We start from the raw sequence: 20855 nt of genomic DNA on the forward strand, positions 1-20855 counted from the left end.
TATATATATATATATATATATATATATATATATATATATACATACATACATACATACATACATACATACATACATACATACATACATATAAATGCATTAAATGTAAACAACATTTAATGTGGCATTATCCACTATTATCTGTTGCGTATCTTCATTTTCCTGACCGCTTCACGGATAAAGGCGGTTCGTTGGGAGCAGTGCTGAGGGGGCTGGACCGTGACACTTCACCGGCGGAATTATCCAAACAGACTTTCAACACACGGAGACGTACAGCGTGGAGCTTACGTGACAAGACGACGAACACATCTTCTGTTTTGTATTCAAAGTTACAAACGCGGGAGATATTGTCACGCAAACTGCAAAACACATCTTAACTTCTGCTGCCTTTATCTCATCAACTGCCTAGATAAGAGCTTAGAAATATCTTGAGGAATTTCGTGCACAGACTGCAACTTTTATCGCCGATTTTTGGACTGATTGACACGCCCCAAAAGTGAGAATTCAAAAGGCTGGCGCTATAAAAGCTCTTATGTTTTTAGGAGAAGGGTTTGGACGGATTTCAGAAATTCATTAAAGCACGAGCTGTGCTAACAGAGACGGTAAGGAATGTAACGATAACATCTCACCTGCGCCTCAAGACACCAAATACACGGAGCAACAAACCGACTAAAACACAAGACCAGCGAATCAGGTGAATATATACAGCACTTCTCTCAGCTTCGAGATAAAACAATCTGAAACTGCATAAAGTCTTAAGAGAGTAGTTTGGCCTCAGGTAGATGAAGGGAAAATATATAAAAAAAAATGTATGCAAATCATAGCAACAGTGTTTACATTTGCAGTAATATTAAAAGCACTCCAACATAACCTTTACATCACCCTGCAATTTGTGTTAGGCTATATAAATATTTAATTGTTTTTGTTTTCAGCCTTTCTGTATTTACGATAATAAATGTCGTTATCAGCCCAAAAAATACTTCAATGCTACTTTGACAAATTTGTTTTAATAAATTTTTACATGGAGGAAAAAGAACATATAATCCAATAACTGTATCTACTGTGGAGATGAAATGAAATTTAACTAGGGTTTATCCACTACTTGGTGAATTTAGGGTGCATCAAGAGCAGGAATGTTATGACTTGAATGCAGATGGTTTATTGTGTGTTCGGTAAGGATTCTTTCATCTTCTCATTTAAATGTGTGCATGGGTGCTTGAGCAGTTTATACTTTAGAACAGTTGTGTGTTACAGCAGCTGTATGAATTTACATTTTTAAAATTGTAACTGGCATATGTTTGTATGGTGGTTGTGTGTGTAAGTATATTTTTATGTAGTATGGCTACTGCATTCACAATTTAACACCCAAGCTTAAACTTGATTGTAGTATTATACAGTATAAACCGTTTTAAAGAAAGGGACCAAAATGATTTAAATTAAATTTCATAATGTTTTGCTAAAAGTTACAATTAACATGAGAGGCAAAATTTTCAAAGATGTTCATGTCCTGTCCACTTTGGCAAACTCAGACTATATTTTACTTTTTATACTCTTTTTGTGTTTACCACAATATTTGTTCTTTTAAAAAGAGAGATACAGAAGCCTGACATTTTGTCAGTCACAAAAAAGGAAAAAAATCAGACACACTGGAGTTGGATTTAATGGACGTCATAGATTGCGCTTGAACATCCATAATTCATATGCTGGCCATTCCAGCAGAGGACGACTGATACATAATGCATGCTAACAAGAAAGTATAACCGTTTACACCTGTGAAGTTCCACTCAAGATTTAAAACAGCAAATATGTCACTTAACGGTTTACTTGAGTGATGTAGACATGCAAATGCTCTATCTATCTATCTATCTATCTATCTGTCTGTCTGTCTGTCTGTCTGTCTGTCTGTCTTTCTATCTCTCTATTCGTCTGTCTATCCGTCTGTCTATCTATCCGTCTGTCTATCCGTCTGTTTGTCTGTCTGTCCGTTATTGTGGCTGGCTGTCTGTCCATCTACTGTATCTGTCTATCCTGTTAGGTTAGATCTATAGCAGAGCTTTGTGTGTGTGTGTGTGTGTGTGTGTGCGCGTGTGTGTGAGTGAATTAAAGTCTGTGCTTCCTACTCTTTCCCCTCAAATCAGTGCCAGAACCAACATGTAAGAACACCTGAGTGACTGATGCTGTTGGATATGTGAAGGAGAGGAGACATAAGACAGATCTGATCTTGCACAGAGTGTGAGTTTCAATGAGAGCCAGTGAAAAACAGTAAAACTTCAGAGGATTTTTTTGAAATCAGGTTCAAAAGTGAGGACTCTTTGAGCTGGAAAATATGATATCAATTATTTGTTGGTTTTTGTAGTCCTTCACAAGAGCACCCAAGATCATAAATGTGCATTTGCAGCATTCAGACCAATAATTCTTTGCTCTTGTTTAACACTAAAACATTGGCTATGATCCCAATCTGATGTCTACAGAGTCATGATACACATCTACATGAACATACAGAGAGATAACCATCTCCAGCTCCTTTTTTTATATACTCTTCTCTCTTCTTTTACCAACTTTTCTATGCAATCTACAGTTCTCTCTCACTCTCTATGTCATCTTGCAGTTTGGACATGTAGTACATTCCTGGACAAGCCTCTAGATGCACTTTGAATGTGAATTTGAACCAGTGACAGCTGGCAGAACCTGGACCAGTGTTTGTGTTTGTGTATGCGCCTGAGTTTGTGGAAAAGGATTGAGCAAGCTGCTTAGTGTCAAAACTTTTGCCTTAAAGCAAAACACACAAACAGCCGAGAGCAAAGCTGTGGCATACACACGTTTAGTACTTCTAAGTGCTAATAAAAAAAGAATCTGGATTTAAGATGATTTAATCATGGATCTCCAATAAAGAGAATGTATGGACATGCATATCCCAAGTATGCAAGTGTATACTGTGCTGACATCACTCACATACATCAGCTGATGATGTCATATATAGGAATGATGGAAACTGATCTAAAAGAGGCAGCAGTCACAGCCCTGGACTCCAGTGAGATCTTCCAAGTTATAACAATGAGCAGCGTGACGGGGCTTTGCAGCAGCTTGGAGTGATTTGCCACCTCCAGCTTTTCCCAGGCACATGGCCCCATAAGCTGTAAATCACAAGCAGTGATTTCTGGGTCAATTTTGTTTTCCATTTTAATATGTTTTTACATTAAGTACATTAAATATGCAGTTCATACATGCAATAATGGAAATTCACCAATGAATTACAATTATTTTGATATTTTAGCGAGAGCATGTCAGGCTGAAACAACTGTCATGATATAATGAAGAAAAATATATATATGAGCAATATCACAAAAGTAGAAGTGTGATTATGGCTATAATGTGCCCATGCTAATGGTGAAATAATGTAATAATCACGAACACACACACCATTTCTGTATACTAAATATTATTATTAAATACTACTATTATTCATATAAATATATACAACATATACAACAACAGCCAGCATTAATGTTACAGTAAAATATAACGTGATGAGATTTTGCCCTCAGCCAAAACTATCTGATTTTGAAAAAATAATAGATTCATGAGACCAAAGACTGCCCCAAAGACTGTTTACCTAAAACAAATTACATCTCATGTTTAACCACTGTCATCAGAGCCAGCGGCAAATTCCAGAAGATCTGGCCAAGCAATTTTTCAAATAGACATTATATTTAGTCTAAACATTCTTGTCTAAAAAAAAAAAAACTGACACAAAAGCAGTATTATTTTATAAGTTATAACTGTTTTAGGCATCCACCATGTGAAATATGGCCAAAATATGAGAAATGTTATTTCATGATATCTAAATATATATATATATATATATATAATTTTATATAAAAATGAAGCGAATTACAAACCGTAAGACAAATACAATAGATACACATTAAATATTAAATATATTTTTTTTTAATATAGTAGGTTTAACATGTTTACTTTATTTAACATCTTTTGTTGTTTGATTAACATTAGTGAGACAGACAAGTATTTAATTAGATATTTAATGTCCCTTTAAGACCGAATTAATGTAATATACTCACCATAAACTGTATAAAAACATGGATGTAGTGTCCGTGGCGTCACCTGTTTTCTGCAGAGAGTTTTTGAAGCTCAAAGTGGAAGAGGCCGGCCATCGCCATCTTGGTAGCACGTCACCGCGCGTCACTCCTGGATAATCGAAAATGGGCAAAAAAACAGGAGCTGGTTGCTGAAGCCGAGACAGCTTGATTGCAGTGTCAACAGCGGCAATTCACCTGTCACTCAAGTGACCACGCCCTTAATTATGCAGAACTTTAAATGGATACCTGGGTATTAAGACATGTAAAGCTTAATATAACGTAAATGATTTCCCTTATCATTTACGTTAATGGAGGGGAGCATTATTCTGATGACGTAAAATGGCTGCACTCTGTGAGCTACTGCTGCTACCTGTTGCTGTTTTTACCGCAACACAACTCGGAATAGACAACTCTGAAAATAAAATACTGATATGATGACTACAGCTACTGAAAGAACTTGCATGTGGTGATGGATATAAGTAGGCTTAAACCAAAAGCTGTAGCATTGATTTTTCCCCACAAGGAGTCTAAACGCCCCGGATCTCAAGGGAAATCTGCACTGAGATACTCATCCAGCTGCCGCAGCATCATGATTAGCATCAGCATGTTTACATCCTTACAGGATGGCAAAGCATGTCTTGTCTCAACCGTTTGTAAGCTGTTTCAGAAGCTGGGGTCTGCTAAAAGACTCAGATATCAGGGCTCAATTGGAGGGAGAAAAAGCGGGTCTCTAGGAAATTGTATTTGTCCACATGCATTTTCCCATTCTTTTCTCCTCTTCTTATCGCTAGGAAATCAGTGAAGTCTTATATGGCTTCTCTTGTTGCCCTCTGACTGAAAATTACAACCAAAAGCCACATAATGTTGTATATTCTGAGTTGTCGCAGTAAAAAGTGCCAGGTCACCGAGTACAACCATTTGACGTAATCAACAAAGAATGTACTATGCACATAAAATAATGGTGCCTCCCATAGTGTAAAATCAATGTCGTTTTTTTTTTTTTTTTTTTAAATAACATGCATCTTCCATGGGTTTTCTACAACATATTTCAATAAGAGACATAATTTATTCTATATTAAGCTATAAATGTCTTAATACCTGGGGATCCCTTTAAGGCTTAATATAATTTAAACGGATGAGTTATAAAAAAATCTTGAAGGGCAAATTTAGCTAGCTTATATAGACCATTATAGTTTTTATAACCAGGCTGTAATTTTTTTTATTTTTTTTTTCTGCTGTAAAGTTTGGCATTTTAACATTGGTAGTCTATGGGATTGATTCCAAGGTTGCTGTTTGGACAAAACACAATTTGTTAAAACATCGGGATTTTCAAAGGTCAGGACACTAAAAATATGGGATGGTGCTGGTAAAAACCCGACGTCTGGTTACCCTAACTATGACATTCCCTGTGAGAAATTCCTCCAGTGGAATAATAGTCTACAAGCGGTTCTGTTATCACTAGAATATCACGATTCGATTCGAGGACCATACACACACACACACACACACACACATATATATTTAAAATATAAAACAGTATTAGTTCTACTGTTTTAGTAGTAATAGTTAATCAATTATTCGTTTTTTTTTTTTACATTTAAAAGTACATTTAAAAATATTTTACATTATTTAGATTTAATATTTAATTTGTTTTCAAAACCATATCAACACAAGTACATTGTGTTACATTTCCCAAAAAATAAAAATTATTTTTTTGCTTTATCCTGGACACTCTTTATTCTTTGCTCTGTGATTTTTATGCCACTCGTTCATACGTCCAAGCCCTTGTACGCTGGTCACAAACCACAGCTCTTATGCTCATAATCCGCTAACTCTCAAATCAGTCTGTGCAGTTGCACTGGGTGGATGAAGATGATTAACAGCACCTGTTTTTTCTAAAATAAAACTGACCCCATGTTGCATAAATGCTCTGTAATGCAGGACTGAAACCTCTATCTTTGCATGGAGTTGAATAGAGGAAGGTGTGACAGGCTGGGATTTGCCTGGCTTTTAAAACTCAAAGCTAAATATACAACAAGTGGTAGAGTACAGTAGTAATGTTTGCTTTGTGTTCCTTCTGTTGTCTGTCTAAATCAAACTGTCTCCATCTCTCTTCCATCTCTCATTCATTTCCAAGCTATTTTTTCCTCCTCTCGCCCTTCGTCTGTTCTTCCTTTGTCATTTCAGCCTCTTCCTTTGTCGAAATCAGTGATAAATTTAGCCTCTCTCATGCATTTCTCCCTATGTCCACCTTGTTTTCTTTTTTTTCTTTTGTGTGGGTTTGTATAGATTGCCTGCGAACGGGTCTAACTGTGAGAGTAATGGAAACGAGACTCCTCCTAGTGCTGTTGGCTTTGTTCATGTTTGAAGTGGCCTGCACACATCGCTCCGCTCCCAGAGTACACCTGGCTTTTAAAGGTGAGAGCAAACATTATTCATTACCTGTACATGCATACTCAAACACTCAGCTTCTCTCTTTCTCTTTTGCATACACCCACATGCCTATACATACACACACATGTACACACTTAGTCTAAATGAGAACATCCCAAACTTCTATTATTGTTATATAAAGCTAGTTATACACAGAATGCTATAGACTAACCAAAGCCCACACCCTTCCTCTTCAAGAAAACATTTTAGTTGTGTCCTAAATGACATGCTATACAGTACACTATGTATTTTGCTCTCTAGCATATGACATTAAGATGGCTAGTTTGTCTTCCAGAATCAGAGTCTGATAGCCCCTTCCCTTTTTCTATGTAATTAAAGCTTAAGTGCAATAGGTACACAACATTCCACTCTTCATTTTCTTGGTTAAATAAGTGCATCAACCAGTTAATTGTTGGTTTTTCACTGTGAATATACTACTCACACTAAGTATGCAAATTGAAACACTTTTGTATTTTTTTTTTTTTTACAATATTTTATGTATGACTCATGTTTCTAATTGAGAATGTATTTGGATGTAGGAAGGCCTTGTAAGATTTAGCTTGTAGGGAGCAATTTTATAGCTAATTATGTACACAGACATAAACATGTGTTTGCATAGTTTCCTTGTCAGTGCCAAGTAGTTCTTGGCTGAAAACAAATGGTGGATGTTGTCAGCACGGTTGAGGTGTGGAACGTGCTGGATCTGGGTGGGTGTCCTCAGTGGAGCATGTTCCAGAGAACCCTTGAATCTTGTGTATTGTTTATTGTTCAGAAATCCAAGAGCTCAGTTAAATTTGTCATTTCACTGGATTTTAAGGTGAGATAATGCAATGTGGTGTCAATGTGGAGCTCTGCGAATTCCCATTAAATGGAAACTTTCCTCAGTTTGGTGCACCACAAAATGTTATTCGTAATTTATCAGACAAAACATTCTATAGGAATCCAAAAAGAACAGTTTAAGCACCAAAACGTAATTGTGGATTAATCAGTACATGTTCAGAGGTCTTCTTTGCAAGTGCAACATTCTGCTTCTTCCTATTTCTTATGAAATGTTTACTTTGCTCTCATTTAGCATGTCAATCGAGAATTGAGACTACAGGAGAGTTTCTAATTTTTAGTTCAATCTGTTCATTTGTCACCACTGCATTTCACATGAATACATGAAATGCAGTAGTCATTTTGAGCATTTTTACAAAAGGATATTTATTAAGAATTAATCATTTTAACTTTCTTTACCTCCGTACACATTAACAGACATTTGCATTCCATTCATATTTAGCTTTAACTAGATTTAAAGTATTGAGTTACAGTCTGAGGATAGCTGGTTTTGTTGGGGGTCATAAGTCATAATTTCGATTAAAGATATTTTTTTACAGTAAAAATGGTACTATTATATAAACTAATGGCATATGTAGCTGTCTCAAGAATCAGTGCTGTAACTCATTATATGAGGTTTAAATTTTTCTCTTCCTGGTTTTAGTATCTTTCTTTTCAAAGGGAATATGACACAAAACTCTTGTTGTGGAGAAGTTCAGGGATATTCCCACAGATTCTTTCCCAGCATTCTCCTCTCATAATTGTATGTCTTCAAACATATATGAGATCTAAACCAAAGTCATTTTAAACAATTATAGTCATTGTCATCTGTCAAGCTGTCACCCTTGTTCTTGAAAGACACATGCACATGCATGCAGTGACGTTATACACACATTAGTGCAGCTAATACTGACACAGGTATCCTCATGTTACACAGGCCCTCTAATTACAATTTTGAAGCATGTTGAAATATGGCCTGCTTAACACATACCTGATGGAAACAGGCATTAAAAGTGTGAATCACTTAAGGGGAATCCTTTCATATAACATTTCATCTGAATAAGTTGAAGGTGGAGAGAGGTCCCACATAATTACTCCAGAGATTATAGAGTGGCCCATCTCTCATGTATGTGGGATTGTAACCCTGCTCATTATTGTTTGGAAACTGCTCTGAGATTAAAAACAGTGGAAACATCAAAATACAGCATCCCACAAGAATATAAACACAATTTTGGATTTGTTTGTGTTGTACCAGCCGGAGTGTAAACAACTTTTTTCCAAAAGCCACATTTTCCCCAAGTCACTCCAGTTTAGTTTGCCATTTCTGTGGGGCCTCATTCTTTGCTGTGGTACAATAACTATGACCTACATAAAAAGCTGAGTTTACTCGACTTGAGTTAGCACTCAGTGCTACCTTTGTTGGTCTTTCTTTAAATATTCTGGTGCAGTTATTATTTTATTATTTTTTAGAATTCATTTTTAGGTCATTTGGCAATTATGACAAGGATATTTCAGGAATAATTTTCCTTTGCAGTTATCAAACACTCAAAGTTCATGATTTCAAACAAGAATTGAATCTTGAGTAAATCCATTTTCACACTGTACATAATTTTGTTTAATGTCTAAAATCACTTGCACGTGTAAAATGTTGTTGTTGTTTTTTTATTTTTTATTTAGGTTTTTATATGCTGGTTATCAGTCAGAATTGTTATATTGATGCATCCCTCATTTTTTAAGGTGGGACGTGAAATGGTCTGATGATTGTTATGGACGAATGACAATAACAAAAATAAAATAACATTAACTGCTTCATGACCTATAAGCAGATGTTCTTCTATTTTACAGTTAAAGTGTTTGATGCCTCAATGCTCAGTGACCCTTGAGATTTAGAGAATTCAATTGACCCCTCTGTTTTTCACAAACAATCCAATCAAGATGGGTTAAAATTGCCTTGAGGGAAATTCATAATGATGTTAGCAGGATTCATGAGAAAGAAAAGCTGTTCCAAATATCAATCACCTCATGTTTCATATTTCCCATTGCCCCGGGCTCATATTCCTCCTGCTTGTGCCCTGATCAAACCTAATTGAAGAGATGACTGGGCTGAATTATACGCCCTCAGTAATTTGGATCTAACTAGTTATTGTTAGCTTTGTCTTTTCTTTCATCACCCGTCCCTGTAATTCCACCGAATCTCTTTGGCTCTGATCCAGTCCGTTTCTGCCCTCCTGTTTTCCTCAATTGCAATGTGTTTTACCCCCATCAGGAGAGATCACCCTTCCAGTATTAAGCCCCCTCTCAACCTCGCCACCACCCTCTCCTTCACATCAAGAATAGCTGGGCGGAAAAATCCACTTGTGTCGTTGGCCTCTTTATTTTCTGCTGTTATCTGAGATGGATTGTTCATTGTTTGCCACCGGGATGGTCTTTGTTTCGGAGGCGCCTTCAGATGAGGGAAGGTCTTTGTGTAACTCTAGAAAGTGTACCCAACTAGAGACCGAGAACGCTGCAAGAAACTGACAGAAAGAGAAACTTGATATTCTACAATGGCCTTGTATGCATTCAGTGTGTAACCTTACCCTATTATGATTAAACAATTTAATAAGGCTGTTGACACAATTTAATAATTTATTCAGATTAGGATATGCTGATTAAATAATCAAGTTATTGAAATTACCTTTTTATTTATTTATTATTGTAATTCAGGGATATTGTGGCAGATTATATGTAATTTAAATATTTATTTTTACATAATATTGGTATCAATATTAATAATTGATTTGCTTTGGTAAATTAATTGTTCTGAATTTATATTTCAGCTTATGTCAAATATAAATATAAAACATTTTGACTATTTTATTTTGTTATTTTAAGGTTTTGTTATATTTGATACTGATATCTGTTTGAATAGTGCACGAGACTGTGTTTTGTTAAGTTCCTGTCGATTTCTTCTCACAACAAAGACTTCCTGCAGGATGTTTTATCACTAGCCTCACCTTTGTACCAGCATCTCTCACCCGTGATTGTAAGGAACCCTGTGCTGCGTCCACTTTGGTCCACTGCAGGTTTGGCAGAGGTGCCGTGTCCGGTGTTCTTTCCTGACGGTAAAGGGAAGAGAGAGGAACAGGAGTGTACACAAACCCTTTCCCTTTTGCCCACCCAGTTCCGTGTCCAACAGATATCCGATCATTAACAGTTATTTTAGCACCTACTCTAGAACATCCTGTAAACACACATTTAAACATATTAGATACTTTCAGAACATTAACAACGTCACTAAAATGGCCACATTTCCTGTGCCTAAACTTTTCCATGAGTGTGTAAACATCCATACAGATGATCTTCCAGGGAAGGATGATGAAGCTCATTGACAAATTGGGCTTCCGCTTGTAGTTCATACATTGGTTACAGTGTGCTTGTTTTAAGCTACATTTGAAGCTCACCCTATCACCCAGTAGGGCACTGTTTAAAGTATTCAGCTTTTAAAAGCTCATCAGACACACTCAAAATGACTCAAGCTCTTTAACCCACTCTTACATTCATTTCAGCTTGATAAAACACAAAGAAATTGTTGCATTGGCAGTCTTAAGTCACTGGGGTATATTTGTAGCAATAGCCAAAAATACATTGTATGGGTCAAAATGATAGTCATTAGGATATTAAGTAAAGATCATGTTTCATGAAGATATTTTGTACATTTCCTACTGTAAATATATTAAAACATACTTTTTGATTAGTAAAATGCATATGGACAACTTTAAAGGCGATTTTTCTCAGTATTTAGATTTTTTTGCAACCTCAGATTCCAAATTTTCAAATACAGTGGTTGTATCTCAGCCGAAAAATGTCCTATCCTAATAAATCTTATTTATTCAGCTTTCAGATGATGTATAAATTTCACTTTGGAAAAATTGACCCTTATGACTGGTTTGTGGTCCAGGTTCACATATTTGTGAAAACTAATCTCATAAAAAAAAAAAAATTATCACATTTCATATTCCAGTTGTAGTCTGAATAATATTTACCAGAGATATTTCAAAATAGACATGTCTAATTCTTAAAGGGACAGTTCACTATTTGCAAATCCCCTTGAATAAATGACTTGTCTTTCTGTAGTACACAAAAGTCATATACAGTTGTGGCCAAAAATATTGCCCCCCTTGGTAAATATGATCAAAGAAGGCTGTGAAAATTCAACTGCATTATTAATCCTTTTACAAAAATGTATCCTTTCATTTGATAAAAGAATTTAGAATTTATTTTTTTTGTAGGTTTGACACAATTATTAGCCCCCCTTAGAAATTCTTATGAGTAAAATATCTCTGAAGTATATTCCCACTCATATTCACAATTTTGAGCACTCCATCGTGATTATAAACATGAAATTATCCAGCCATGGCTTCCTGTTTCACAGACATATAAAGAGGATGGAAAACAAAGCCCAAATTCCCCTAATCATCCATCACAATGAGAAAAAAACTAAGAAAATATATTTCTGATGTGCAGCAAAAGATAATTGAGTTACACAAATTGGTGAAGTGGCTTTAAGAAAAGAGCTAGAGCAGTGACAATTCCCATTTCCACCATCAGGCAATAATTAAGAATTTCCAATCAACATAAAATGTTAGAAAACTGCCTGGAAGAGGACGTGTGTCTACATCGTCCTAATGCATGGTGAGGAGGTCAGTTTGAGTGGATAAAGACTCTCCAAGGATCACAGCTGGAGAATTGCAGAAAATAGTTGACCCTCGGGTTCAGAAAACCTTTAAAAGAATTGTCAAACAGAACCTACATCAAAACATGTTGTTTGGGAGGGTTTCAAAAAAAATTCCTAGCTCATCCAAAAACATACGAAAGCATATTCAGTTATCAGACACTACTGGAACTGCAAATAGGACTGGCTTCTATGGTCAGATCAAACTAAAAAATGAGCTTTTTAGCAGCAAACACTCAAGATGGGTTTGGTGAAAACAGGGATAAAAAGTACCCCTTGTGTACAATGAAATGTACTACTGTATTTTTGATGTTGTGGGCCTTTATTTCTGCTGGAGGTCCTGTGTTTAGATACATTAAATGAAAATGAGAGGAGTGAACTGAAGAGAAGCACCAACATGGAGCTGGGAATCTTTTGAACAGTGGCATATTGTGTAATAGTTCAAAATGACAAGAAATTCAGGAAGTTACTGGACATGATGTGAATGAATCTAGTTCAGAGGATGGAAGGAAAGATTAGTGTGTAATTAGTTATCTATGAATGTAGCTTATGAAAGAGTTTCAGGACTTCATCCTCAAAGGGGATCATGGGATTGAGTGTGTCAGACTGATCCGGAACAGGGGAAGAAATATAAAAGAACAGCTTTTTAATAAATGTGTTAGAGTTTGAATAAGATTTAAGGAGTAGAGTTTAGGGAGAGAAAACTAAACCTATTGAGAGACACAAGACTTCCTTTAAAAAGTTCTCATTTTGGTGTAGCAACGATCACTACTTCCTATTACTCTCTTTTCTGAAATTTTTTTACACTTTTATTCAGCAAGAATGTTTTGCATTTATCAAAACAAAAATAACAGTATTTTTTAATGTTTCAAAAGATTTTGATTTTTAAATAAATGCTGTGCATTTGAACTTTAAAACGATAAAAGAATCCCAAAATAATGATATAATTTATATTTTCCGGGAACTATTCCTTTAAAATCTTTCCTGACTATTATTAGATTCTGACATCTCTCTCTCAGGCCTGAAATCATCTGATCATAATTCATAACCGACACAAGTCTACGCTGTTAAACATTCACACAACATTAACTGCAATTCTTGCATCAGGGCCTGGTGTTCTTTTGAAGTCATGTGACAGCCTGCAAGAACGTCTGAAGAAATGGTTCATTTTAACTCCCCTGAATTTCTTCATTTTAATCTTTGCCTTCGAGACTGAATACTTAGCCCACATGTGGAAGTGTTTTTCTATCTGCCAGCACTCAGGAAATGTTTCTGGAACTGTGTTAAGTGCAGTTTGCTCCCAAGAGCCACCAACTTAGGCTTCTCGGCTCTTCTTTCCACCTTGAAGAAGAGCTCACTGAGAAGGGGTGGCCCAACACACCGCTACCACAAGATTTGTATTTTAAAGATTTTATCTGGAAAAGAGAATACCCACTGAATGTTTATAACACGTGGGAGTTGTGAGGGTTCAGTTAAAAAGCAGATGCGCGAGAAGAAAGTTAAGAGCACCCCCTATTGATCAAACACTGTTTTACAATTACATTGAACAGCGTTTCCCATCATTTCTGTCTTCTGTAACTCATAGGTACTTTAATTGACTATTTGTATTCAGCAAGGACATTAAATTAATCAAAAATGACAGTAAATACATTTATATTTACATTACATTAATATAATATATTACGTGATAACAATAATAAGAAATCATTCTTGTTCACTAAATCATCATATAAGAATGATTTCTGAAGGATCATGCAACACTAACAACTTAAATTAAGGCTGCTGACATAAAATAAATTAAAATAAAACATTTTCCCCAATATATAACACTGTATTTATTTTCTTCTCTCTTGTGCACCAGAACTTATGGACACTCGAACAGCAAGGCCATTCAGTTTTTCCTTCAACACCAGTGACTACCGGATCTTGCACGTTGACCCAGACCAGGGGCGGTTGTACCTGGGCAGCCGTGAATATCTGGTCTCTCTGGACATGCAGAACATCAACAAAGAGCCTCTCATTGTAAGTGATGATTCATATCAATCAATTCCATTCCCGACAATATAACAATCAGCACCCAAACACTGACCCCAGAAGAACTGTAGTGTCAGTGGATTGATTGTTCTCATAATGCAGTGGGTGTTTTATGTCTGTAGATCCACTGGCCGGCTCCAGCTCAGAGAAAGGGAGAGTGTCAGATGACTGGGAAAGGCAGGCATGTGAGTTTACATCAGTTCTTGTCATCTAATTAGTTCTAAATGACTTGTTAAATAAGATGTGAGACTCTTGTTATGACGAGGAATAAAACATATATATATATAAGTCGCATTTATTTAGAACCAAGAGAAAAAACATTACCGTCTACAGCCGCGAGAGAGCGCTCTATGCTGCTCAGTGCTCGTGTAGCCTAACCCTGAAAACATTAAATGAAAACAACTAAAAACTTTTAACTGAAATATTAACTTAATTTATTTAACAAAATCCAAGACCAAGAACCGATATTGGTAATTTGGAAAGGCAAGTTATTCAGATAACGGTACACAACACAACAGTACACAGAACAACTGAATAGGTGCCCGGTATGTTAACATAACACATTAACATTTACAGGAGCACTGAGCAGCATAGAGCGCCCTCTTGCGGCTGTAGATGGTAATGTTTTCTCTTGGTCCATGTACAATAAATTTTGATGAGTTGCACCTGACTAGAAGTCGCAGGACCAGCCAAACGATGAAAATAAGTGCGATTTATAGTCCGGAAAATACAGTTAATCAGTTTTAAAAGTGGCTTGTTTGTGTGTGTGTGTGTTTTCAGGGAGAGTGTGCTAACTTTGTGCGTCTGATTGAGCCGTGGAACAGGACTCACCTGTACACCTGTGGCACAGGAGCTTATAAACCCATCTGCACCTTCATCAACAGAGGATGGAGAGCTGAGGTGCAGCACACACACATATAAACATTCTGTTTATACTCATATGTAGACACAACCAGCTTTAACCCAACCAATGCTTTTCCTGCTCTGATTTCCACAGGACTATCTCTTCAGACTGGTTCCTGGATATGTGGACTCTGGCAAGGGAAAATGCTCTTATGATCCAAACCAGGAGAATGTCGCAGCCCTGATTAGTAAGAAACAATTCATGAAGATTTGATGTAATTGATCCTTTACATCACTAACTGATCCTACTGTAGCAATGGTTGCGGTTCACCATATTATCAAACAATCTCCAAAACAGCGGAACATAACAGAATCATAACACAAGTTAACAGTAACATATAACAGAAAGGTTACATATAATAAAATAACAGGATCATAGCATAACATAGAATCCTAATATGTCATAAAATCATAACATATAACAAAAGAATCATAACATTTCATTTTGTAACCGATTCATAACATTATAACATATCATTACATTACAGAACATTGCAAAATAACAGAACATATAATTATAACTTAACAGAACATATAACATAAAAGAATCATAACATAACAGATTAACAGAATCATAACAGCAAAAAATAACAGAATAATAATATTGGTAAGGACAGCTACATTTGCTGAAGGGTAAATCATTGCTAATAGCTTAGTGCTAATTTGTTTACATATTCATTTAGGTATATAGCTGACATTGATAAGCTTTTGAGTTGCAGTTTTCTAACCATGTTTTTACATAATTTAATAATAACTTCAAACACCAATTCATTCTAGCCCATATATAAATGCATAATAAAATGATTAAAATCAATTCAACCACTTTAACATGGGCAAAATTCACTGGAAACCATTCTGTTTATGAAATGTAGAGTTTATCCTTGTCTGGTGTTCTGTAAAGCATATCAACAGCATTAGGGCAGATTTTATCGAAAGGTCAATATCCTGTCTAATGTGTCATCACACAACATTTTGACCGTATTTCACAATTCATCTGAAACATGTAGGCTTCACTTGTACTTATGAATTTTTTTTTTCTCTTTCCTCCGTCCAGATGGAAACCTGTACGCTGGAGTGGCGGTGGACTTCATGAGCACTGATCCAGGCATCTTCAGGACCATGGGCAGCCGGCCAGCTGTGAGATCAGAGCAGTATGACTCGAAGTGGCTGAATGGTACATAGTTTGGCTGTTCATATTTGGATTAGATGTGATTTGAATTAGTCTGACAATAAATATTTGCTCAGCTGTTTTAGTTTGCTTGAAATATTTGGATGGACATTACATGCACACTCTGTTTATTTCCTAGAACCCGTATTTGTTCACATGAAACCGATTCCTGACAGCGCGGAGAAGAACGACGACAAACTCTATTTCTTCTTCCGTGAGAAGACTCTAGACTCAGGGGCAGGAGCGAGTCCAAGTGTGCTGGCCAGAGTGGGCCGCGTGTGCCTGGTGAGGCTCGCAACCAGAAAGTGCAGGTGCACAGGAAGCAGTTCACAGTTCTGTCAGTCAATGAAAAACAGCTGTTTTTTTGTTTATTCACAGAATGATGAGGGCGGACAAAAGTCACTTGTGAACAAATGGACGACTTTTCTGAAGGCCAGGCTGGTGTGCTCTGTGATGGGCGATGATGGGGTGGAAACCTTCTTTGATGAACTGAGTGAGTTTACTTCCTTTTTGTGTCAAATCTGCCAAGTATCTCAGATATAGCAATTACTGTTGTATTTCCAGTAATGCATTCTTAATATCTCTGTATTATTGACACATTTTCTCATCCTCTCCAGGGGACGTGTTTATCCAACCCACCCAGGATGAACGAAACCCTGTGGTGTATGGCGTCTTCTCAACTTCTGGGTACATATTTCCTTAAGATCAACACATAATGTCAAATTATAGTAAATCTTGACTTTTCATATTCTTCTTTTCGTAAATGATTTGTTTCTGGATGTCATATTTGACTCATCTGTCTTGTATTTGCCTCTTAGCTCTGTGTTTAAAGGCTCAGCCGTGTGTGTCTACTCAATGGCCGACATCCGAAATGTCTTTAATGGCCCTTTCGCACATAAACACGGACACAACTACCAGTGGACTACATACACAGGGAAGATTCCCTATCCTCGTCCGGGAACAGTGAGATTCATTTGATCTCTCTCTTAAGTTTTATGAAAGTTTAGAAGTTTCTCTCACAGTATTTGTTATTGCATAAGCTTGTGTGTTTTTAACATCTTACAGGATCTGTGACATCTTTTATGGCTATAAGGGTGTTTTCTTTAAAAGATGAGCAAACCCAGAATCATATTCATTTATCTGACTGACTTTGCCCTCTGTTGTTCATATCAGTGTCCGGGAGGCACATTCACCCCAGGTCTCAAGTCCACAAAAGAGTTCTCAGATGAAGCGGTTAACTTCATTCGCGCTCATCCTCTCATGTACCACCCCGTGTATCCCATTCACAAGCGCCCTCTGGTGGTGCGCTCTGGGGTAGACTATCGCTTTACTACAATTGCCGTGGATCAGGTGGATGCTGTGGACGGCCGATACGAGGTTCTCTTCCTGGGAACAGGTGAGTCTGGCATCTTCTGAATGCTGACTTTAGTTCAGTTTCTTTGCAAATCTGTTAACCTTGGGCTGGTGTAACCTAGTTGTTAAAGTCAGCATGAAATAAAAATGTCCCTTTCTGTTCTAAAGGCATATTATAGATCTTGTTGAAATTGAAGAAATTATCCATGAATGTTTATTTTTTAAATGATTTTTAATCAAAACGTCAATAGACGTATTGTGTTTACAGTGTATCACTTTTCTGTCCTCCCACAGATCGTGGTACAGTCCAAAAAGTTATAGTTCTGCCCAAGGATCCCACCACAATGGAAGAGCTCACTTTAGAGGAAGTGGAAGTTTTCAGGGTAAACAAATGAAAAGAAAATATATACATTTTTTTTTTTTGGACCTCAGCATTTTATTGTTCTAATATATAATGACATTTAAGAATATATATGTAGGCCTGTATGTAAAAAAAAAAAAAAAAAAAAAGTAAAGGTGAAAATATTATATGCTTTTTTTTATTCCCTATTTATAGACACCTGCTCCTGTCAAAACAATGTACATATCAGCCAAAAGGGTAAGACATAATAAAACACATTTTAATACATTTTAAGAGTGTAATTTTTAAAGATGAATTCTAGAAATCATACAATTATACAATATATTTTTCAAGTATTATTATTATTATATTTTTATTTTGCAGCAACAACTGTATGCATCTTCAGAAGAAGGTCTTACCCAAGTGTCCCTGCACCGTTGTGGAGTATATGGAAAGGCCTGTTCAGACTGCTGTCTGGCCAGAGACCCCTACTGCGCCTGGGATGGAGAAAACTGCTCTGCCTTTACACAAGCCACCAAAAGGTCAGAGAAGCCCAATTCTGCACTTAATTGGCTTTTGTGAGTCCCAATTAATAGGAGATATTATTTACAGTAAAAATGACATGGTGTTTAATTATATCTTCTATTATTTCATTTAGGAGGAGCAGAAGACAGGATGTTAAACATGGTGACCCTTTGCGTCAGTGCCGGGGCTACATCGCTAAAGGTAACAAAAACAATCATCAGCAAATAGTGTGTAGGAGTTCATTCTGATGTATTTGTATGATAGGACATAGCATATGACTGTAACACCTTCTGTATTTACTAGTGGAGAGGAGACTGCAGGAGAAAGTTCAGTTCGGCGTGGAGGGTAGCAGCACGTTTCTGGAGTGTGTGCCGCGCTCTCCTCAGGCCACCATCAAATGGCTTTACCAGAGAGAGGGAAGACGAAAAGCGGTACCACTGCATTCTTTTACTTTATTTCAAACCAACCAACCCGCCAAAAATAATAAATCTGTCTTGAGTATCAGATCATCTTATTAGAATGATTTCTGAAGGAAAAGTTATATTATTTCTAATAAAATGTTCTTTTAGTTTCATCATAATAAGATATATGCGACTTTGTGGAGCTTGAGAGGTCTTTTTAAAAACATGAACACATCTCTTTGTTGACAGCTGAATCGAGAGGGAGAGGTTCTGAAGACTCCTCAGGGGGTTCTTCTCAAAACGCTCACCAAAGCAGACGCAGGGCTCTACCATTGCCTGGCCACAGAAAATAACTTCAAGCACACGCTGGCTCGTGTTTCCTTGCGCATCCTGGACCGGGACATCGCTGTAGCCCTCACCACCCCTGATGAGGAGGAAGAGGCATCGAGGAGCCATCACAAAAACCATCACCAGCACCCTGCAGCTCCTACCCCACTGCTCCTGATGGAGCCAGAAATGCGTCTGATTCAGCAGTACTGCCAGTCCTACTGGGAGCAGCTGACGGCCGGGGGAAACTCACAGGCTGACCTCCCCAAACGTGCAAATCGCAGACACACAGAAGCACTGAAGGCTAGTGGGGAGTGAGGAGCACAAGATAAGAGAGTCGGTCACCTTGCTCCGAGTAGTTTGTGAACTTGCATAGGTTAGTTCTTGTGCAGCGGCACCAAAAAGTATTTGGACATTTTTACACCCTTCAAAATGCACTTAAAATGAGACCTAAAGTGAAAATGTTTTCATTTAAATGTACCTGCACTGGATAATTAATGAATAGTGGCCCCAAAACTTATTTGGATACTTTTAGACAATTAAAAATGATTGAATTATTACATTATTCAAAATTAAATATTTTTAGTCACTTAAATTAACTAAATTAACTGAATTAAAACATTCATGAACAGTCCAAATAGTTGGAACTTACTTTATTTTTTAAACGATTGAAACATTTTAATTTAAAATGTTTTTTTTTAAATAGTTATTTCCTCAACACTGTCCCTAAATTTAATTCAAAACGAATGTTCACAGTTTGAAACCCAGTTGTTTTGGAATTTGGCAGGTTGACATTTTGTTATCAAATTGAACAACATTCACCCCAAAATTAAAATGTCCAAGTCCTTTTTGGGATAGTTGTATGTAATCATACATTCATTGTTCATTCACTGATCCAAAGTACAGACCATTCATCTGTTGTACTGGGATCGTAGTCGTGTTGATTTAGGACTTACTGTTTCCACTCGCCACAGTGATCTGACTGCATTACAGTATTACAAACCACTCACAAATTAAGCTGTAAATGACCTTTAGGATTCAGTAATTACATGCTGGGTTTAATTTACATAAAAAAAAAATCAACCAATAAACCACAAAGCACCTTTAAAGATGATATTACCTCATAAGCTTTGAAAACGTTCCACTATCCTGTCGCCAGAAAGCCCCTTTGTTAAACCCTTTGTCATTGGGCCAGTGCAATTTCTGATGTTCCATTATGTGGATTATGAAATTGTCCGAATAATTTTTTGTATGTATGTTCAATAGTAATATATGTATGGATTCTAATAACTGGGTTAATAATGGCACCAAACATTTGCAAGTCACCGTCTGTGTGACTGTGGCTGTTTCTCACCATTTGTAATATATATTTATTTGAAGTTGTATATTTTTTATGGGATGGTCTTTGAGGATACTGAATAAGGGTGGAGGGCATTTTTGCATGATTGAGAAATTAGGTATGTTGTCATATTTATTTAAATGCATTCAAAATGACTGACACTGTTTAGGAAATAGCACTTTTATGCTGTGCATTTCGTGCTTTGTGTCTGGTTGAGCAATCATCTTTCAAGTGAATACAAATGTCACAGTTCACTCAGATAATATCTAACACTGGAAATATTTCACAATATTTGTGTCCTTTTCTTTAGTTGAATGGTAGAATAGTTTAGTTGTAAATTACAATACTCTGTCTTGCTGTTAGATGTTGACTTGTACGGGGGAAAAAATAATAAATGAGGAATAATTT

At 36.6% G+C, this 20855-nt stretch overlaps 1 protein-coding gene across 1 annotated transcript; it reads left to right on the plus strand.

Moving 5' to 3' along the window:
* The first annotated feature begins 228 nt into the window (after positions 1 to 228).
* LOC113107589 (semaphorin-3F-like) lies at positions 229 to 20854 on the plus strand. Its single transcript, XM_026270211.1, has 18 exons — positions 229 to 691; positions 6384 to 6512; positions 13919 to 14079; positions 14214 to 14276; positions 14872 to 14991; positions 15089 to 15182; positions 16049 to 16168; positions 16302 to 16447; positions 16541 to 16655; positions 16780 to 16849; positions 16981 to 17125; positions 17336 to 17558; positions 17810 to 17898; positions 18072 to 18113; positions 18240 to 18397; positions 18514 to 18581; positions 18684 to 18811; positions 19031 to 20854. The coding sequence occupies exons 2-18, from the start codon at positions 6416 to 6418 to the stop codon at positions 19424 to 19426; spliced, it is 2235 nt and encodes a 744-aa protein (XP_026125996.1). The 5' UTR covers positions 229 to 691; positions 6384 to 6415; the 3' UTR covers positions 19427 to 20854.
* Position 20855: the final 1 nt, after the last annotated feature.

This window comes from Carassius auratus, chromosome 8, assembly GCF_003368295.1.
Source record: "Carassius auratus strain Wakin chromosome 8, ASM336829v1, whole genome shotgun sequence".
In the NCBI taxonomy this organism is placed as follows: Eukaryota; Metazoa; Chordata; class Actinopteri; order Cypriniformes; family Cyprinidae; genus Carassius; species Carassius auratus.

Bases quoted from the DNA above. Each gene is read 5' to 3' on its own strand.
- LOC113107589 (XM_026270211.1), top strand. From the start codon at position 6,416: ATGGAAACGAGACTCCTCCTAGTGCTGTTGGCTTTGTTCATGTTTGAA. The intron at 18,582-18,683 runs GTAACAAAAACA...TGTATTTACTAG, and splicing joins CCGGGGCTACATCGCTAAAG to TGGAGAGGAGACTGCAGGAG. The intron at 18,812-19,030 runs GTACCACTGCAT...CTTTGTTGACAG, and splicing joins GAGAGGGAAGACGAAAAGCG to CTGAATCGAGAGGGAGAGGT.